Below are 17,500 nucleotides of genomic sequence, written 5' to 3'. Positions count from 1 at the left end.
AAGAGGTAGTGAAAGAACTTGAGCAGAAATTTGGAGTAAGAAAAGAAGCTTGTTACTACCCCGAAGGCTCCATGTTTCATGGTACAAAGGGAAATTTTACCCGACGAGTGTGAAGCTTTTCGGTGCCGGAAAATATTGGATAGATGTATCTTAGACTAATCGCACCGCACACTGATCGAGACAAAGATTGCAAAACCCCTTGTATTTCATGAGATTTTCGCGATGAGTTAGTTTGTGTTGTGTACAAAAGTGTCCAGAAATGACATTTCATATTTATATCTCATTAAAGGAAAAGAACTGCACTCGGCCTTAAGTCTCCCATGATGATGTCACCAGCAAGAGTGTCGAAATGTTAGATGTTAATTGGGCCTTCTTAAGGGTTTTGGGGAGCAAGAAAACATGGCTAATTTTAACTTGGAAGCAGGGAACAAAGACAAAACATAGCTGTTTTCCCATTCCCATAATGCAATACGTTTTGGTGGTTCTTCTCATGAAGTCATTGTATCATGTTTCAGTGAACTGGATAGCCATTGTTTTAATGCAAATAACCCCCCAAAATGATATGTATTATATTTGTGAAAATAGCGAATAAACCATTTTAGGGATCAAGAAGCTAAGAACAAGTAATTTCGGGAAGAAGGAAACGCAATGAAATCTTTAAAGACAACAAAGATCCCCTCTGGGAGTGACTCTGGCGGGGACTCATTTTTCTTTCATTCATTCATTCATTCATTTTTATTTGCCATTAACCACATAAAAGAAAAGAAATAAAAAAAAACACAATACACTAGAAATTTATAATAACTTAAAGACGATAAATTAAAAAATGTTTAAGGCGGTAATGACAAGGAAGCCTATATAGAAGCCGGGGGCTTATGAGCTATAGGCTTCCTGACAACATTGGGTACATCACACAAATTATGGGACAGCATAAAATATAGAATGTATTATTTTCAAAAACAAAAGAAAAAGAAAAGAAGAGGAAAGAAAAAGTATGTAGCTCAACAAAGAGTATATATGACTAAGAAAGAAGGAATTTTTTAAGTCTTTTGGCAAACAAAGGGATGCTTTCATTGTCTTGAATTTCAGGACTTAACGAGTTGAAAAACATTGGTTCTTGAAACCGAATTGAGAAGTTTCGGATACTAGTTCGACAGGGAGGTTTGTTCAACCGAAGTAGCCGCAGTACCACTTCTTAGTCTAAAATGTCATCCGTCTTCTCGCCCAAACCCACCGGGAAGGGACGTGGCGGGCGAAAGAGAGTCTTCGCCCCTTCCCATTGTGATTGGACGAGAAGACGAATGACATTTCAGACAAAGTACCATGTCTACAGACCGTGCTTTCTTGGGTGTTGGGCGTTCCATGAAGGCTACACATCCCACGTAGTTCCTTTTAGTGTAGCATCTCATGTCTACCTGCCCGGCTACATAGTCACCCATTCAAAAAAATCAAAAGAGGCAGTGGCTCAGGGCAAGGCTTCGGGGAAACGAATATCGAAGACCCGGAAAACGAAAGACTTCCTCAGAAAAAGATAACATATCAAACAGTTTTTTTTCCTGTTCTTTACAATGGCCGGTTAGTTATTACAGATAAATTGCTGCAGCGTCTTCTTTCGACAGGTCCGACGTGCATGAACTTGGAAATGTAAGAAAGAGGAACCACGACTCAACCAAAAAGTGTGGTAAATGAAGACCCGGTAATGTGGTGCTGCGTCTGTGAGAAAGTGAAACACAGAAATGAGTTCATCTAGTGGGTTGATATGGTAAATTGTCCGGGCGGGGGGGTGGGGGGGGAGAGAGGGCATTCTCATATGACAAACCAAAACATGGATGTGTTTAATATGCAAAATGTGATAAAGGAAGCTGACACGCATAACACCTTCGACAGAGACCTCGATTGACGTGATTGCCACAAATAAGCCGGAATTGGTTAGGAGAACTAGAGTACTGCCGCTGGGCATTACAGATCACAGCCTAGTATATGCAACCGTCATGTTAAAACGAAAAAGACCGCCGCCCACAGTCATTACAGTCAGGAACTTCAAACAATTTAACACAGAGAATTTTGGAGCAGACCTGGAACAAACACCCTTCCACATTTCATCTGTGTTTGACGACATGGATTACTTCCTCTGGGCGTGGAATCAATTGTTCAGGGGCGTTTGCGATTCACACTGAAGGAAATTAAAGTGCGAAGCGTATCGTCACCGTGGATCAATAACACTATCAGGTTAAAAATGAATCGCCGATTTAAGTTATTCAAGAGAGCTGTTGAAACTAAGGATCCAAATACATGGGCCGACTATAAGAGGTTGAAAAACGAAATAATATCAGACCTTCGGAAAGCGAAGGCTGCGTACTTTAGAGATCAGGTGAAAAAGGGCGAAGACCACTTCGACGTATTGGAATGTATTATCCAAAGCTACCAACCCCAAAGTAAGCAAGAAGATCAGTCCCACTAAAGCGTGACAACACGGTAAATACACTTTTTTACACGACCCCATAAGCTGTATTAGCTTTAAAACCCACCGTGTTTTAAATAAAAGATGTTGTTGTTGTTGTTGGATGAACTGAATGGAATCACTTGAACTTAACCTCGGCTTCAGGAGAGTCCATCGAGAAAATTTTCATCGCGGTTGAAAATTCTTTTACCGCTAGGTTGTACGCCACCAAAAGGCAAATCAAGCGCAATATTGTTTAACTGATTTTGCAACATACCTGTAGTACGTGGTAAATTTGACCAATGGTCAGAAAAAAATAGCCATCGTTCACACTAACCGGCTTTCCAACAACCGAAACTAACTTTTGGTTGATTTTTAACCACTGGTACGGTTAGAAGATTTAACCATTGATTAAGAGTTAATTAACCTTCTTTCGAGCAACATTTTGATAGCATCATATTGTTCCTTATTGGTTACTTCAAGTAGACCGTGTTTCCAGGATCTCGCACCTCCCCGCCTCAGAGGGAGATGAGAGACCCAGGGAACGAGGTTGCTACGACATGCGTGGTTACTTTTTGTGTCGTCTGCGCAGGTAGACACTAAGCTATGCTGAAAAATGTGTGTTAGGTTATCGATAAGCGATCGTCAATCGATGAGGTCCGTAATGCCGAAAGTACACCGGCATACTTGAAATATTTTAGAAAAACATATTCGTTTCTATTTCACCGTACGCATTAACTTGTTTAAGGTGAGTTCACATTACGTAACCGATGGTGTAGATGTAACAGTCAATATCAGTTACACAATGTTCCGATTTGTCTCTTTGTAAATCGTTTTGATATGAGACAACAAATGACATTTTTATTGGTGATTCTTGTCAATGGTACAACAAATAATTCCTTACCTTGAAAATACGATGAACCTGTCATGTCTCCAATCAATACCATACTTCACATTGCCCATTATCCAATACCATTGTCGTTAATTTCACTTACAACAATCAAGAAACACTTTTACTAAGCTAACAATGCTTTCATAATTTATCTAGTTTGTCTCTTGCTATAAGATTTGGAAGTAGACACGTGTACGCTTTGTGTACCTATTTTTACTCTCAGTTGAGAAGTCATCAGATCCTCGAATCTGATTGGCTAATTGCGTGTTCGTAACTGGTCCAGCTTTTTACGATACGGACTCAGTCTCGACCCCAGAGCTCTTCTCTTTTTCGCATGACTGAGGGAGAGAGGGGCTCTGGGGAACTCCTGAAACAAAGTGTCTTCTTATTGGTTTTGTAAAGAACAATGAAAAGCGTCTCTGATTGGTGCATTTATGTTAGCACGAGGAATGAGCAGGAGCCGTAAGGTTCAAAAAGCCAAGTTTTAGCTACAAGAACCCCAACGCGTATGTTCTCCTACATAGAGTTTCCCAGGCCTCGGGTCGTGCGCACACATAAGATTCGAGGCTCTGGTGACGAGAATGGGTACGGATCAAGTACAGATATCGCTAATTTCGATTAAATGGAATTTTTTTAGTTTACAAACAACGTTAATATTTACTTGTTAACAACTTCGGGAAAGGACAAATATGTAAGGAAAAATACAAACTCTGAAGAAAATGCATTCACTCCTGAGTGCATACAGTGAAAGTGAATTTTAATATCCAGAGGAAGAAACCTCTAGCGAAACGATGGCTTCAAAACAAACGATAGTTTTTACTCAAACAGGCAAAAACAAATAAGTTATTTAGAGGCTTTGGTCGGTTCGAATGGGAAAAAAACCGTGAGGTCCCTCAGCCTCACTCGAGACCTCGGGCACAATTTATTTACCATAGGAACCTCCATTCCGGTAAATTTCATATACATCTTTTTGTTAGGTTGAATTTAGGGAAGAAATGAATGCGGCATTGCGAGAAAATTTGCTTTCTTAACAAATGGCGCCGGCGCCACTGGTCTTCGAACAAAGAGATCATAAAAGTTTTACGTGGTTCTTTTATCGTGTTATCTTTAACATTCTGTCGCTTGGATCCGCAAACTGAATAATCAGGGATCGGTATTTATTGTCCGTGAGACACAAACAGCTGCTGGCAAATATGACCCTCATGCACGCCATCTTATTCTAACAAAGTCTAAATCAACTAGCAAATATGTAGATTTGTCTTATATCTTAGCTGTCAACGAATTCAATAAAATTTCAGTGTCAGAGTTTAATTTTCAACCCATCCATTTTTCTTGACAGTTTTTGCCTGAGCGGGGACAATTTTAGTTAGCTTGCTTTTATATGTTTCTTGGGTCGGAACTTGTAACGTCAACGGATAAACGGGCGTAGTAAGATCTCGAACTTTATCTGGAAACCCGGCAATCATAGAGCTTTCCTCCCTTATGATAGCACACGCACGACTTGAGTCCAAAACCAGCTTTGGTCTCGGCAAAGCGTTTTGTTCTTGATTAGCCATTATCCTTCTAGCACTTGATCTTGTAAAAGTCCAGGAGCTTCTTGAATCCCCTCTGGGTCCGTTTGGATTGAGTTGCCTCACATCCCCAGCGAAAATACTCCTTCGTATTCGACGATAAACTCGTTTTAAACCGTTGCGAAACTGACTTGTTATCAATGCATACATTATAGGGTTACAAGCGGAATTAAGAAGAGTTAATAAAGTAGCAATTAATAACAGTTCATTGGGGATTTTTGCTACAGGATAGAAGAGTATTAAAACATTCAAAGTATATAAAGGAATCCAACAAATAGTATACACCCCTAATACAACGTATACCATGATCGTTTTCTTTGAAGCTGATAAATTAACGCCTTTGGTTTTGTTTGTTGCATCTCGAACTTTAATGCTTACAATAGTTTTAGCATGTCTCCTTGCCACAATATGTATTCTAGTGTAACAGAAGACGGTGATCAAGTACGGAAAAAGAACGCAGGTTACAGTTTTCAACAAAATAAACCCTTGGTTATCCCTTATACATCTTGAGCAGAGTTGATTTGGGTTAAGCGAGAAATGTCCCCAACCAAGAATGGGACATATAGAGACCACAATTGCTTGAAGCCACGTCCATGTAATAACAAATACTGTTCTTCGTTGCGTTACGATTGTTTCATATCGTAGGCAGTTAAGGATACTGTGGTATCGGTCCAATGCGATTACCGCTACAGCGAGAGAAGAGGCCACCCCATAAAATGAGTTAACGAATCCAAAAAATTGGCAAAACAACTTGTAGCTCGTTCGTCGCGTTTCTGTCTGAATGAAAAGCGAATCAATGGCTGCGGGTATTAACAGAATGCCGGCGGTTAAATCCACAACGCACAAGTTTGCAATGAAAAAGTTTGTGCGCGTACGAAGGCGTTGGTTGCGAGATAAGATGAGCAACACCAACAAGTTTGAAGTCACGTTAAATAAAAACGTTAAAATCAACACAACGGCAAAACATGTTGAAAGCAATGTCTGGTTTCCATTAGCCCCAACTTGTTTTGTATGATTTGTTTCCATGATAAAGGCAGTGGCTATTTTACCCGCAAGGAGTCCCAGCCGGCTGTGGCGCCTTCGTCTTTCGTCATGAAGTGCGACTTGTGGAGCACGGAGTTTGAACTTTGCAGCTCTTCTAGATGTTGGGTTTCAGGCAAGCGTTTCTTCCCACACGTCAGTAATGATGAGAAATCGTGATGTTTTCTTCTCCACAACAAAACGAGACTCTGTTTCACGAATCTGATTTGGTCTCGTTTGCCGCTGCATTCATTATTGATGTCTATTTCCCTCTTCTGCGGTTCACCTGTTGACGTAAAGCGCATGATATCATTTATAATTGGAAATGAAAACGTAATCAATGCGGTTAAAATTTGCGAGTTTATCAGTCATTGGTTTGTTGAATTCAGAAAAAGTTTATTTTAGTAAAGAAATAAGAATAGATAATATATCATCTGGTAGGAATACCACCTTCGCCAAATTAGAACTGTTCAATAAAGACGAAGCGTCAAATATGTTACTTCTTTGTTTTGGATGTCACAAATCATTATGGACTTTCAGGAACGTTGGATTAAAACAATTCCTAGTTAAGAAACTCTTTAGTTATTAGTCTTTGGCTTTTAAATAAAACGCATTAACAGCTGCCACATTTGAGAATGTAAGGTGGTTAATGAATTATTTATCATCAATGTTTTCATGTTACATTTCTTGTTCTAGCTTCCATGAAATACCTCAGCCTAAATTTGGCTGTTTCAACGTGTGAAACATCTCTTGTCCTTTTTGTTCCAACAACTGAAGCCTAAACGCAAATGCCGCTGACACAAGAGATAACCAAGCTTAAGGCAGATATTCAATTCAAAATACGCGGCTGCTAATTTTCATCTTGCAAATGTATTGCGATGTGACGAGACTTGGGCAAGGTTTTTATGAGCTTTGCTGTGCGAGGGCGATAGCTAATGCGTATAATAACAGTGCACCAATTGATCGGCCTTTTCCTTAGTGAACAGATCTGCCATATTTGATATATCGTGTGCCATGATTTGCTACTCTGCGCTTTTTTGTCATTGGCTCATGACACTCGCACCATTTCCTTAGCCAACCAGAAGCAAAAATCATTTTGATTGGCTACTGAAAATCCATCAGTGATGAAATGAATAACTTCACGTTGAGTGCTCCCAAGGTGCAATTGCAGACACGAATTGTCCACAATGATATGAAAATTATTGAAATGCGGCTGTCACGTAGGTGTTACAGTGATCTATCTGACCAAACGCTGGGAAAAACGCCAAGGAATTTGACCGTTTAATTTCCACGAGCTCAAAATATCAGAGGATTCGTCACATCGGCACCATCGACAGACGACTGCCGGATCTCGTTTCATTTACTTGATAACCACTTGAATATTCTTTAGTCTACTTCTTGAGTAACCGGACGAGATGATTTGTTTGACTGTCAATCGATCATTATTTTGTCAACGGGCCGAATCAAGCAAACTGCGCGATGTCAGATCGGCGAAAACTGAACGACGACCCTGAATCGAATTTCTTTTTTGGGAAATCACGTAAAATGCTCATTGGTTTGTGGGCATGATGCTTGTCGAACTTAGATATTTCACACAGTGTATACGACAAAAAAACACATATATGTTTCTACCAGCCAGGTTTTTTTGAAAGATTTCTTTTCAATTTATATATTTTTAGTTCAAATTACCCTCACTGATGAATTAGCCGTCAAACAAGACATGTTGTCTCCGTCTCCAGCTGGTTATATTTGACTGGAAATTTACATAGATTGAAGCAAGTGGCATGTCATGATCGAAATTTTGGTTTCCAAAATAATAAATTGTTCAGTTATTCCAATCTGCCTCTCTTTATGAAAGACTTTTTGTTCGGAAATAGCTTTTGTCATTCATGCCAGATGATGCCAAACCGAGGGCGGTTTAAACGGTTTTCGTGCAGTTTTGCCGTCCGTTTTGCGTTTTGCGCTGGATGCAGCTGTCATTCGGCAATACAATGCATGGTGTCAGGGTCTCTATGAATTCGCTGGGGTGTTTAAATATCGACAGTTTTCTGAATTTCTCACTTACGGTCTGAAACGCTGAAGAATCGATTGAAAGCCTGTGACACATTCACTGCCCAAAAGACCAACTTGGTTTAAACGGTGAGAACGTTTTCCAACTCAAAGTTTTGAGACCCGACCACCTCTTGTTCCAGTTGTAAATGACGATAAGATGTTTGCGTCCGAGAAGTTTCAAGTGACCACTAGATTTTCAAAACTTCGCAGGAAATTTATGCGCCTTGGTGACAATGAGTGAACGTACCGTAGAAAATGCTGTTTGGCCTTTCATTTCACTTCCAATTGAATAACACTTAAGAAAAAGCGCTCGGAAAGGGATTACTGTTCACGGCTTTTTTGAAACGGCTCAAAAATTAATCAGTTTGTATTTACACAAGGCTGCGACCGATTAGCCTAGTAATAATTTTAAGCTTACATAGCAGTGATTCTATTGTTTTCCTGACATTCATCAGCAGATTAAGTCTAAATTAGGTACATAGTAAACAAACCATTCCTTTTCATCCAGTGAACCGTAGTAGTTTCCTTGAGGCACTCGCTTGAGGCGAAATGAGCGTGACTGTGCACGGGAGGGAGCCACGCTTCTCGTCTCTCGCGTCATCCACTGAGTCATCCACGAAGCTCGAAAGGCCTGGTTACTGTCAAAACCATTTTCAAAATGGCGGAGTTTTGGAAAGGAAAACTGAAGCCATAAAACATGCGATTTAACCAAAAAGAGCTCGCTTTTATCGCTACCCGAACGGACATACCGTTTGATAAGGAAGGTGCCTTGTGGATGAAAGAAAAAGAAGGACATTTTTGGCAGCGAAATGACGGTAAGTAGTTTCCAGATAATCCAGTTGCTCTATCGATTTACATGCCGCTATTGGCTGTAAGCTATTTAGGGTCCGAATTAGTAATCAGTTAAGGCAATTATGTCTGACGCCTTCATCTTAAATCATCCAAAGGAATGACTAACTTTGAGGAACGTCCATTCGTTTTTCTTTTGGTCGTTCTGATAACTTGTGGTCGCAGAGAGTCGAATCTACAAGCTTTTCCACTAGAGTACGACGTATTGCACGCTTCATGATCATAGCTGGAATCTGGTAAATATGCCAGGAATTCGTCAAAATTGTTTTCACGCTCCTGCCATCAAATCTTATCATCATCATCACTTGAGGTAAGCAGCAGTAAAGCTGCACAGCAACAACCAAGGACCCTACCATGAGACTTTTGCACGAATCTGAAGAGCATGCAGCAGACAAGGATCATCAATCACTGGCTAAGGAAGCTGCTTCCAGATATGTGGAGGTAGAACCGACAAGTACCCAAAACCCATGTGCACTGATAAGGAAGGTAACGCAATCCCCATGGAGAAGTTCAAAAATTATTTGAAGATCGGTGGGAGACACAAGGACTGGGTGTCTCGTGAACAAAGACCCTAGGACCTCCAAAACGAATCAAAGACCTCCAAATTTTCTTGTTAGAGAAAATGTACAAGTTACCTCGAGGGAAGTTTCAGTCCTTCGTTAGCTACAACTTGTTTCAATGTGAAAGCTGGATGATCCACCATAACCATGCTTCAGGTGTGGCCAGACGTTTTCATTTCCTGTGGGATGAAATAGGCCCTGTGACACCCTAGGCCTAAAAACCAACTTTAGGCCAAGGGTTAGCGCAATTGAGGGTTTCGGGTTACTTTCTTTGTTTTCAAGTTTTCAGGGTCTTAGGGTCTTAAGAGTCTTCGACAACCCACATGGACTGGCAAGGGAAGTTGCTGGGGCAAGGGTGGATGATAAAGAACTTAAGAAGTAAGGCTGCTTTGCTTGGCCACTGGTTGGAAGGATGCACTCTCTCACATTATTGTGCATATGTTGGAACTGTTTGAGCAGCTACTACCAACCAAGCTGTATACACAAGACTTGATATACAACTGAAGTGGATGACATCATTTGTGGCATATGTGGAGAAGTGCTGGGAAACCTCCCTCATGTTTGAACTGGTTGTTCTTAACTCGCTCAAAAGAAGTCTTTGATAAGGCACATACACTGTATGACAGTGCTTTGCTTCAAGTAACATTTTTTGGACTGGTGGATGCAGCTTCACTATGATATGCGTGCGTGAACCCTAAGCCACACTTGGATATCCTGCTATTTGCAGAATGCAAGTGGGTGCAAAAGAATAGAGTGGGTACTTGGTTCATCGTTCATAAGGGGAAGAAGATTATAACAGTAGAGATAAGTTGTCATTGGGTGGACAAACAACAGAAAAATGAAGACAAGACCAAGTAGTATGCCCTTTGAGATAGGAACTCACACACCTACAACATCATTAATGATGTGCAGGGGGACAGGCCCCGATGCATGGATCTGTCTATCAGGGAGCTATTTATCTTTGGGGTAGGAGAAATCCTTAATTAAACAAATGCACAAGGCAGTAATTTCATGTGCTCTGAACATCATGCAGTCCTTCAAAAAGTCCTGCCACAGACACCAAAAGATGTTTATGCTATGCAGCTGTTAACATATTTATTGTTAGTAGAGATTAAGCATCTTAAGGGCGTGGTTTCAAAGTTTCAAAATAACAAACTGGCTTAGTTGGCTTGCTTTCGCTTATGTACAGTACAGCTATACTAAACTCTGATATTGAATATTTACTTCACCATTGAATCATCTGTGGGAAGAAGTGGAAGAGGGTGAGGTGGGGTAAGTGTGGGGGAGGGGTGGGGGTTTTAGGGGGTGGAAGTAGGGAAATGGAAGCATTCGCTGAATTGATACCACTTATGTAATTATTATTATTATTCAGTATCTGTATATAATGCATCTTATTATATAGTCTATAGAATATAGTGTTTCTGATTGGTCAAAAGTGCAATATGGAAGTTGCTATGGAAACAGTGATGAAGTAATTTTGTTGGGCATATCATAATAAATAAATAAATAAATTGTGTGAACTTGCTAGAGCATTCTGTGATGTTTGTTCAATCGTGTTGTTTTGAGCAAACTTTCAATATACCACTTGTTCCCATAAATCAAGAAATGCGTTTGTATGATTTCCTATATGTAATCATATCTTTATTTACCCTCAGTTGATTCTGTTGCCAGGTCATTTTCAAAACAAATTGATGAAGAACAATAGTGATGGAGGACAATACTTTTTTATTATATATGTTGTGGTTTCAAACTTTTCTTGGTTTGAATTTTTTTGAACCAGTTTACATTTTTCAGACTGAGTCGAATTTTTTATCAACTGTCTAAAAAGGGGATTAAGTTAAGAAACAGGTACTTGGTTTTTCAGGTGCTTGGTTTTTCAGGGGGTCTAAAAAAGAATGAGACAAAAGGAGCCATTTTTTCTGTCCTTTCCTTTTCTCCAGTCTACTTCTCCTACCCCTCCCTGATCTTCACTAGTGCCTCTATCTTTTCCAACTCTTCCTTCACACATCTATCCCCCCAATGGCAAACTCTTCACATTAAACAACAAGGAACTCCTCTCTTTGATAGAGATTGACTTGATGGTAAAATGCCATCATTCTACCCCAACATGCTTTTAGGAAAAATAATTGAGATTGAAAACTATTATACTCGAGTAGTGACCAAGTTTCCAATCACTTATTTCTAATACAAGATTAAATCTGTGCAGCGCTACTAATCTTACTTATTCCAAAGAAATTTCCTTTACATCAGCTTGTAAACTGGCCATTTTGCAAATAAAATGAGTGATTTCCTTTCAAGATAAATAATTATTATAGTTTGTCATTGCTGTAACAGTACAGATAACACCTTTGTTACGTTAAACTTATCATTACTTTAGTTGTATTTGCCCTATTTAATTAAAATATGCAAAGGAGAATGGCCTGAATGAAAAAGATTTTTTCAGGAACTTTAACACTCTACTAGAACGTCTGGCAATTACTTTCCACCAACTTTTGATAACTGGTGATTTTAACTTCCAAGTAACCAAGCCCTCAGAAACCTAATTATGCAAAAAAGGTTCTCACAATGTTAAAGGCATTTAATCTTGAACAACATGTTAGCCAAGAAGCCAAGCGGTCAATTGTCAATCAGCAATGTGTTGTTTATCATTTTGTATGTGATCTGTGCGACGCAGATTATGTCGGCTACACAGCTCAACACCTTTTTCAGCGTGTTGCTGACCACAAAAATTCGGCAATCAGCAAGCATTTTCATGAAGACCATGGTAGGAGCGATTTGTTGAATGAGAGCCATTTCAAGATTCTGAGAAAGTGTCAAGGCAAATTTGATTGTTTAGTGTTTGAAATGCTTTACATCAAGAAATTCAGACCTAATTTGAACGTCCTAACATACTCCATACGTGCGAAACTTTTTGTCTAACTTGTAAATTATTCTTATCTCTTATTGTTCATCTTAGTTATAGATCTAAGTTTTATACACTTTTGACTTGATAATGATGTTACGGTAACATCGAAACGTTGTCAATTTTTATTCAACTTTTTAGCTGTTTAAATCTTACAATGTTTTTAAGAAATTTTCTGTCCCAATTTTTTATTTGTCAAAAAAATTTAAATTGGTTTTAAAAAATGATCTGGTTGGAAATAATTAATTTTGAACTTAGTCTAGATACAAAAAATTGACTTGGTTTGAAAAAGATAAACTGGTTGGAAAAAATTACCACTGAAGACAAATATTAAACCACAACATATATGTTCCTACCATTATAATTATTGCTCTCCCACATGATTCTTTTAGTCACTTTTTTATCACTGTTAATAATAATAATAATAATAATAATAATAATCATAATCATAATCATAATCATAATCATAATCATAATTGTGTTTTATTGTCAGTCTATACACAGAGATGGTTTCGTCTCAGGGGAAATCTGTTATTTTATTTCAAGACAAAGGATAAGGTTTGTAATAATAGATGCACCGACAAAGTGGCTTGGTCGCTTGCCAGGGAAGTGGAAAAAGAGTGTATGTCATAAGAGTCTCAGTAGATTGGCAGTTGCTAGCAAGCCACCAAGCCACCAAAATACATACATTGTACTTTTCTGTTCTTTTTCTGTCTTTATTCGTAATAACCAGCCACAAAGCCTCTTTCGTACAATTATTATTTGTTATACCTTTTAGAACTTTTTAACATTTATTTGGCATCATGAAAGCTTGGTTTTTGGAAAACCTCCCAAAAAATTTAATGATGCACTCAGTGAAATGATGTTGAGTTTTTACTAGTTTAATAAATACATCTTTTTGTGCGTGAAACAAAATTTCAGTTCTTTTAAATTTTGTTACCTAAAAGAAATATCCACAGGAAAAGAGATTCTCATGAAGCGTTTGCAAATTTGGATATGTGATTCAAATTTGATTAATAGTCATAAATAGATAATTTAGGACATTACTAAACAGCAAAACAACGAAACAGCGAAATGAAGCACCAAAACATCATGTATGACCCCACCATACATGGAATACTAACCGACAAAGGTTGGATTTGAGATTAAACATCGTTTAGGCCTAATTAGGCCTAAAAAGTCATTTCTCCTAATCTCAGTCTTAATCTGAATCCTAATCTTAATCTCAATGAATTAGGAGCAATAACATTTTAGCCCTAATTAGGCCTAAAACTATATTTAATCTCAAATCCAACCTTTGTTGGTTAGTATTCAACCTTTGTTGGTTAGTACGATGTTGATTGGCACTCTCATGAAAAATTCCACCTTTACCAGAAAGTGAGGTCTACACGACGAGTTTGCGTTTTGGTTTGTTTCAATGCACATTTTATGCAGACATATACCAAGAGATTTCTTTTCTCCTTGTTCTATAGCCAGGCCAACATTTATTTCTTGCAAATATAATTATAACAAAGTATTTTTTGGTGGTTGTGATTTTATGTTGGGATGGATGCAGACCTCTGACCCTGCAGGAGCAATAGTACTGGAAAGATGCAGGGTGTTAAGAGATACATCAACTCAGAGGAAACATGGATTCACTATTGGTAAGGTTTTCGCTTCTAATGACCATAATTATAACTTGAGGCAAACATGTTTCTGCTTGAACTCGGGCTTTCCTCATGTTCTGAAATACGGTGGAGATGTGGGCTACTGTATTATTTATTGTTTACTAGGTTAGAATGATGGCAATGATTCTCATTGTGTTCACTCCATAACTGTTCGCTCATAAGGTGATCTCTCATGGAGTTTGCAGAGTGGCCCGTTCCGAAAATGCTTGACATCTTTTAGTGCGACATCTTCTACCACAAACAATGTGTGCATTTGTATACATGTGGTTTGAGTGTATTAGTGCTTACGTTCAATGACGCCATTTTTGTTCCATGCCATGTGTGCATGTTGGCTTGAAGTTGGTGTATGCGCCATAAAAGATGATTTGGCCATTGCACAACCATGCCACATAATGCACTTTTGTTAACTGTGCGCATGCTTTTTACAAGCTTGAGTGCGATTTGTGACTGAGCAAAAAACGCAAAAAGGATTACTCAACAGTAGCTGTAACAATTAATTTTTGTCTCCAGTTGTTGAAAAACTAAAATAACTAAAATAAAATATTAAGCTCAAATAAAATTAGTACAACCCTTGTTTTCTTTTAATGCGTTGTATAACTGAGCCATCTTTCTAACCTACAATGTATAAAATTAGCTGTGAATAGACTTTCAACTCCCGAGAATTTAGGATAGGTGTGTGCTGCCAAGGGTTCCAAACCCTGACCCTATTTAAGGGTAGAAATCAAGATTCTACCCTTTTTAAGGCCAAAACCAAAAAATGGAAAAAAGATAACTCATAATTATGTATCTGATAGGCCATCATATTTCTTTTTCTGTACGTGGATGTTTAGCATCATAGTAGGTGGATACTGCAATTTAGTGACCCTATCTAAGGAATATCTAAGGGTCACAATACCAAAAATATCGATTGTAAAAGGATACCCTAATTAAGGACTGAGCACCTCAAAAAACATACCCTTTATAGCGTATAAAAGAGAGTACCCTTCTCGGGAAGGGGAGTGGGAGGGCATTGGTACACTTTAGCATCACTCAATTAATAATCATTTTAGAACTAGTGATTATAAGGAGACTTTTAATTTTTGCTGTAAGTTTTTGAATTAGGGGTAGAAGCAGAAACCTTTCAACCCAATACAATATATATTCAGTTGCTGCAACCAGTAATATGTTTGTTCAGGATCAGGTTGGATGTGCATCTGTAAGCTGTGTCACAAACACTGTGAAACATCAAGTTTGATTATGAGATCTGGCAAGGTCAATTAACAGCTTACTGTCATTGAACTTCCATTTATTGTAAGAGTGAATGTTGTTCTCACATTGTGTACCGTTAAGTTTTCTTGATTGTTTTGACAATATTGTGTTGTGGCTCAACTGACAGTGTTTGATGAAGATGACACACAGCAATACATGCTGAGTGGGAAATCAACCAAAGAAACAGAAGAATGGATGGAGAAAATAAGAAATGCAAGGTAATTAACTCTTGTTTTCAGCACAGCAGTTGCATCAGCTTAGTCCTTAACAACAGCTAGATTCACTCAAAAACTATGTCCCCATTAACCCTTTCACTCCCAATAGTGCCTGCACTTATAGATTTTACTCTGTGTAACACCAGACGATTTTACTCATCAATGGGGAACCCCACGGGGCTGAAAGGGTTAAATGTTAGCTTGTGTGTAACTGTGCTATTCATGATGTTGCTTAATGCCACTTTGCCATTCAAATCCTTAGTTATGAAAGTCTAAGGAACAAGCTTTTAAGCCTGAGAAAACAGCTGATGGAAATTACTGGAAAGGTATTAAAAATATGTTTTGGATTTGCTTTTTGGTAGCTTACATTTGTAGTTTTGATAAAACCTGTGGTGCTGTGTTAGTCTGTGAGTGAGGAATGGAAATTTTGGTAGGGTATTTTGAGGTTTAAATATTTTCTTGGTTTAAAATTTTTGAAACCAGTTTGATTTTGATTTTCTTTGTCTAAGAGTCATTACGGTAATCTGAAACAACGTAAATCAAAACTGAACTGGTGTAAAAAAATTTGAACCAGGAAGAACTTTGACCTACTACATGTACAACCAAAATTCTGTGCTTCAGCTTGTTTGGTTAAAGTGCAACTAAATAACCTCAAACTATTTTCTTTTGCAAATTAAAGTTAAATGTCTAACATATAGTTTAGCTTTGCTTCTCTAGATTTTACTTCAAATAATTTTTAATAGGCCTCATGAGGTACAAAAGGGTAACAAAGCTGGCATTCATTTGTCCCATGGCTTAAGTAGTGAGGTATGGGTCGTTTCCTTCAGTGACGTCAAGAACTAATTTGCATTGCCAAAGTTCTTTCAAGACTATATTTGTTTATGACGTCATCAAAGGATAGGCCTCTTTCTTTCAATTGCCTTATGAGGCACTTCAAAAAGTAAAATCTAGAAAAGCAAAGTTAAATATAATTTATGTTTAATATTTATCTTTTTAAAGTAAAATATTTTTAGGTTGGGTGTACTTTAAGGTTGTCTTTTTTTTCAGGAACAATAAAACAAATTATTATAACTGTCTTGTTTTCACAACATTAATGGAGTAATAATTATTATTGATGTATTGTCTTTTGTCACTTTAGGACCCTTTACCAGAAGTGCATCCTCTAGCTCTTCAAGAGGTAATGAATTTTTCACCATGTTTAGATTGAAAGAAGAAAATGGAAAATAGTCAACTAGAAAAGGAAGTTTTGCTTTTTTGATAACAAAACGTTCTACATGCTTAACCTTCAAATAATCAGCTTATGCAGAAGTAAGATGATTATATTTGTGCAAGGTGGCCATTTTTGTAATTAGTTTGAACCCATGCGGCCAGGAGTCAATCATAACAATGTGAACTATGATCTTCCTGAGAAGGATTGTGTAGGATCGTGTTCCACGATGTTTTGACAACCTGAACAGAAGTCATCATCAGCATCAAGTGATTTGTGTAATGTCAGTAGATTGTATACCAGGTCTACACTGCACGGGGGTCGACAACACAGTTCTCGCTCAGTTGACACTCTCATTGAAGAAGCGCTGGCTATAGAGTGTTTTCACACGACGTCACAGTGGCCATGTTGATGTTCCAAATCAAAGAAATGGGGGCCATGTTGGTGTACCAAACTTATCCTTGGGAATTTAACTCTATCTTTATGCAAATACTTTCTTTTGTTAATCAGTAATCCAATATGGCTGCTGGTCATGTGAGTGAAACACTCTACAAAAATTAACATTTAAAGTGATTCTTAAGACGGAGTTGATTTAGGATTTCAGAGTTTACTTGGTGGCATTGTAAGGTTGTGAGCTTTGTCAAAAATAACATTACTGTTTATGACTCCTTGTAGTTGTTGCTAAGATATTTTAGTAATATCTGGTTGCCACGATCTGGACTTCGCTTATCCAGACTTTTGTGACTCCAAGCATGGTTTGGATCTTGCACAGTCAACTTTGTATAAATTTACATTGCTCTGAAAGTTCTGTATTTTTTGAAGCCACTGAAGCCAGGTATTGGTCAATACTCTTCCACAAGCGCTGCAGACTCAGATG

General features: G+C 38.2%; 3 protein-coding genes across 3 annotated transcripts in view; 2 read left to right on the top strand and 1 right to left on the bottom strand.

Moving 5' to 3' along the window:
• Positions 1-113, top strand: part of LOC138000963 (arylamine N-acetyltransferase, pineal gland isozyme NAT-3-like) — a 2,245-nt gene extending 2,132 nt beyond the window's left edge. Inside the window, exon 2 of the mRNA XM_068847632.1 lies at positions 1-113. This exon is cut by the window's left edge and continues 831 nt beyond it. Within this exon, the coding sequence (XP_068703733.1) occupies positions 1-113 (113 nt within the window).
• A 3,968-nt stretch (positions 114-4,081) lies between these two features.
• Positions 4,082-6,075, bottom strand: LOC137999611 (adenosine receptor A1-like). Its single transcript, XM_068845432.1, has one exon. It carries the CDS (start codon positions 5,927-5,929, stop codon positions 4,640-4,642), a length of 1,290 nt encoding a protein of 429 aa, XP_068701533.1. The 5' UTR covers positions 5,930-6,075; the 3' UTR covers positions 4,082-4,639.
• Positions 6,076-8,603: 2,528 nt separating this feature from the next.
• LOC137999610 (inositol polyphosphate-4-phosphatase type I A-like) overlaps positions 8,604-17,500 on the top strand; it is a 56,427-nt gene continuing 47,530 nt past the window's right edge. The window contains exons 1-7 of the mRNA XM_068845431.1: positions 8,604-8,790; positions 12,780-12,844; positions 13,842-13,929; positions 15,329-15,419; positions 15,679-15,742; positions 16,555-16,593; positions 17,446-17,500. The exon at positions 17,446-17,500 is cut by the window's right edge and continues 27 nt beyond it. Coding sequence (XP_068701532.1) covers positions 8,673-8,790; positions 12,780-12,844; positions 13,842-13,929; positions 15,329-15,419; positions 15,679-15,742; positions 16,555-16,593; positions 17,446-17,500 — 520 coding nt within the window. The 5' untranslated portion in view covers positions 8,604-8,672. The remainder of the gene's footprint in view (positions 8,791-12,779; positions 12,845-13,841; positions 13,930-15,328; positions 15,420-15,678; positions 15,743-16,554; positions 16,594-17,445) is intronic.

This window comes from Montipora foliosa, chromosome 4 (assembly GCF_036669935.1).
Source record: "Montipora foliosa isolate CH-2021 chromosome 4, ASM3666993v2, whole genome shotgun sequence".
Lineage (NCBI taxonomy): Eukaryota > Metazoa > Cnidaria > Anthozoa > Scleractinia > Acroporidae > Montipora > Montipora foliosa.
The sequence above is the reverse complement of the archived record's forward strand: the minus strand, read 5'-3'. Positions and strand labels throughout refer to the sequence as shown.

Excerpts from the sequence above, each read along its gene's own strand:
- LOC137999611 (XM_068845432.1), bottom strand. The coding sequence starts at position 5,929 with ATGGAAACAAATCATACAAAACAAGTTGGGGCTAATGGAAACCAGACA.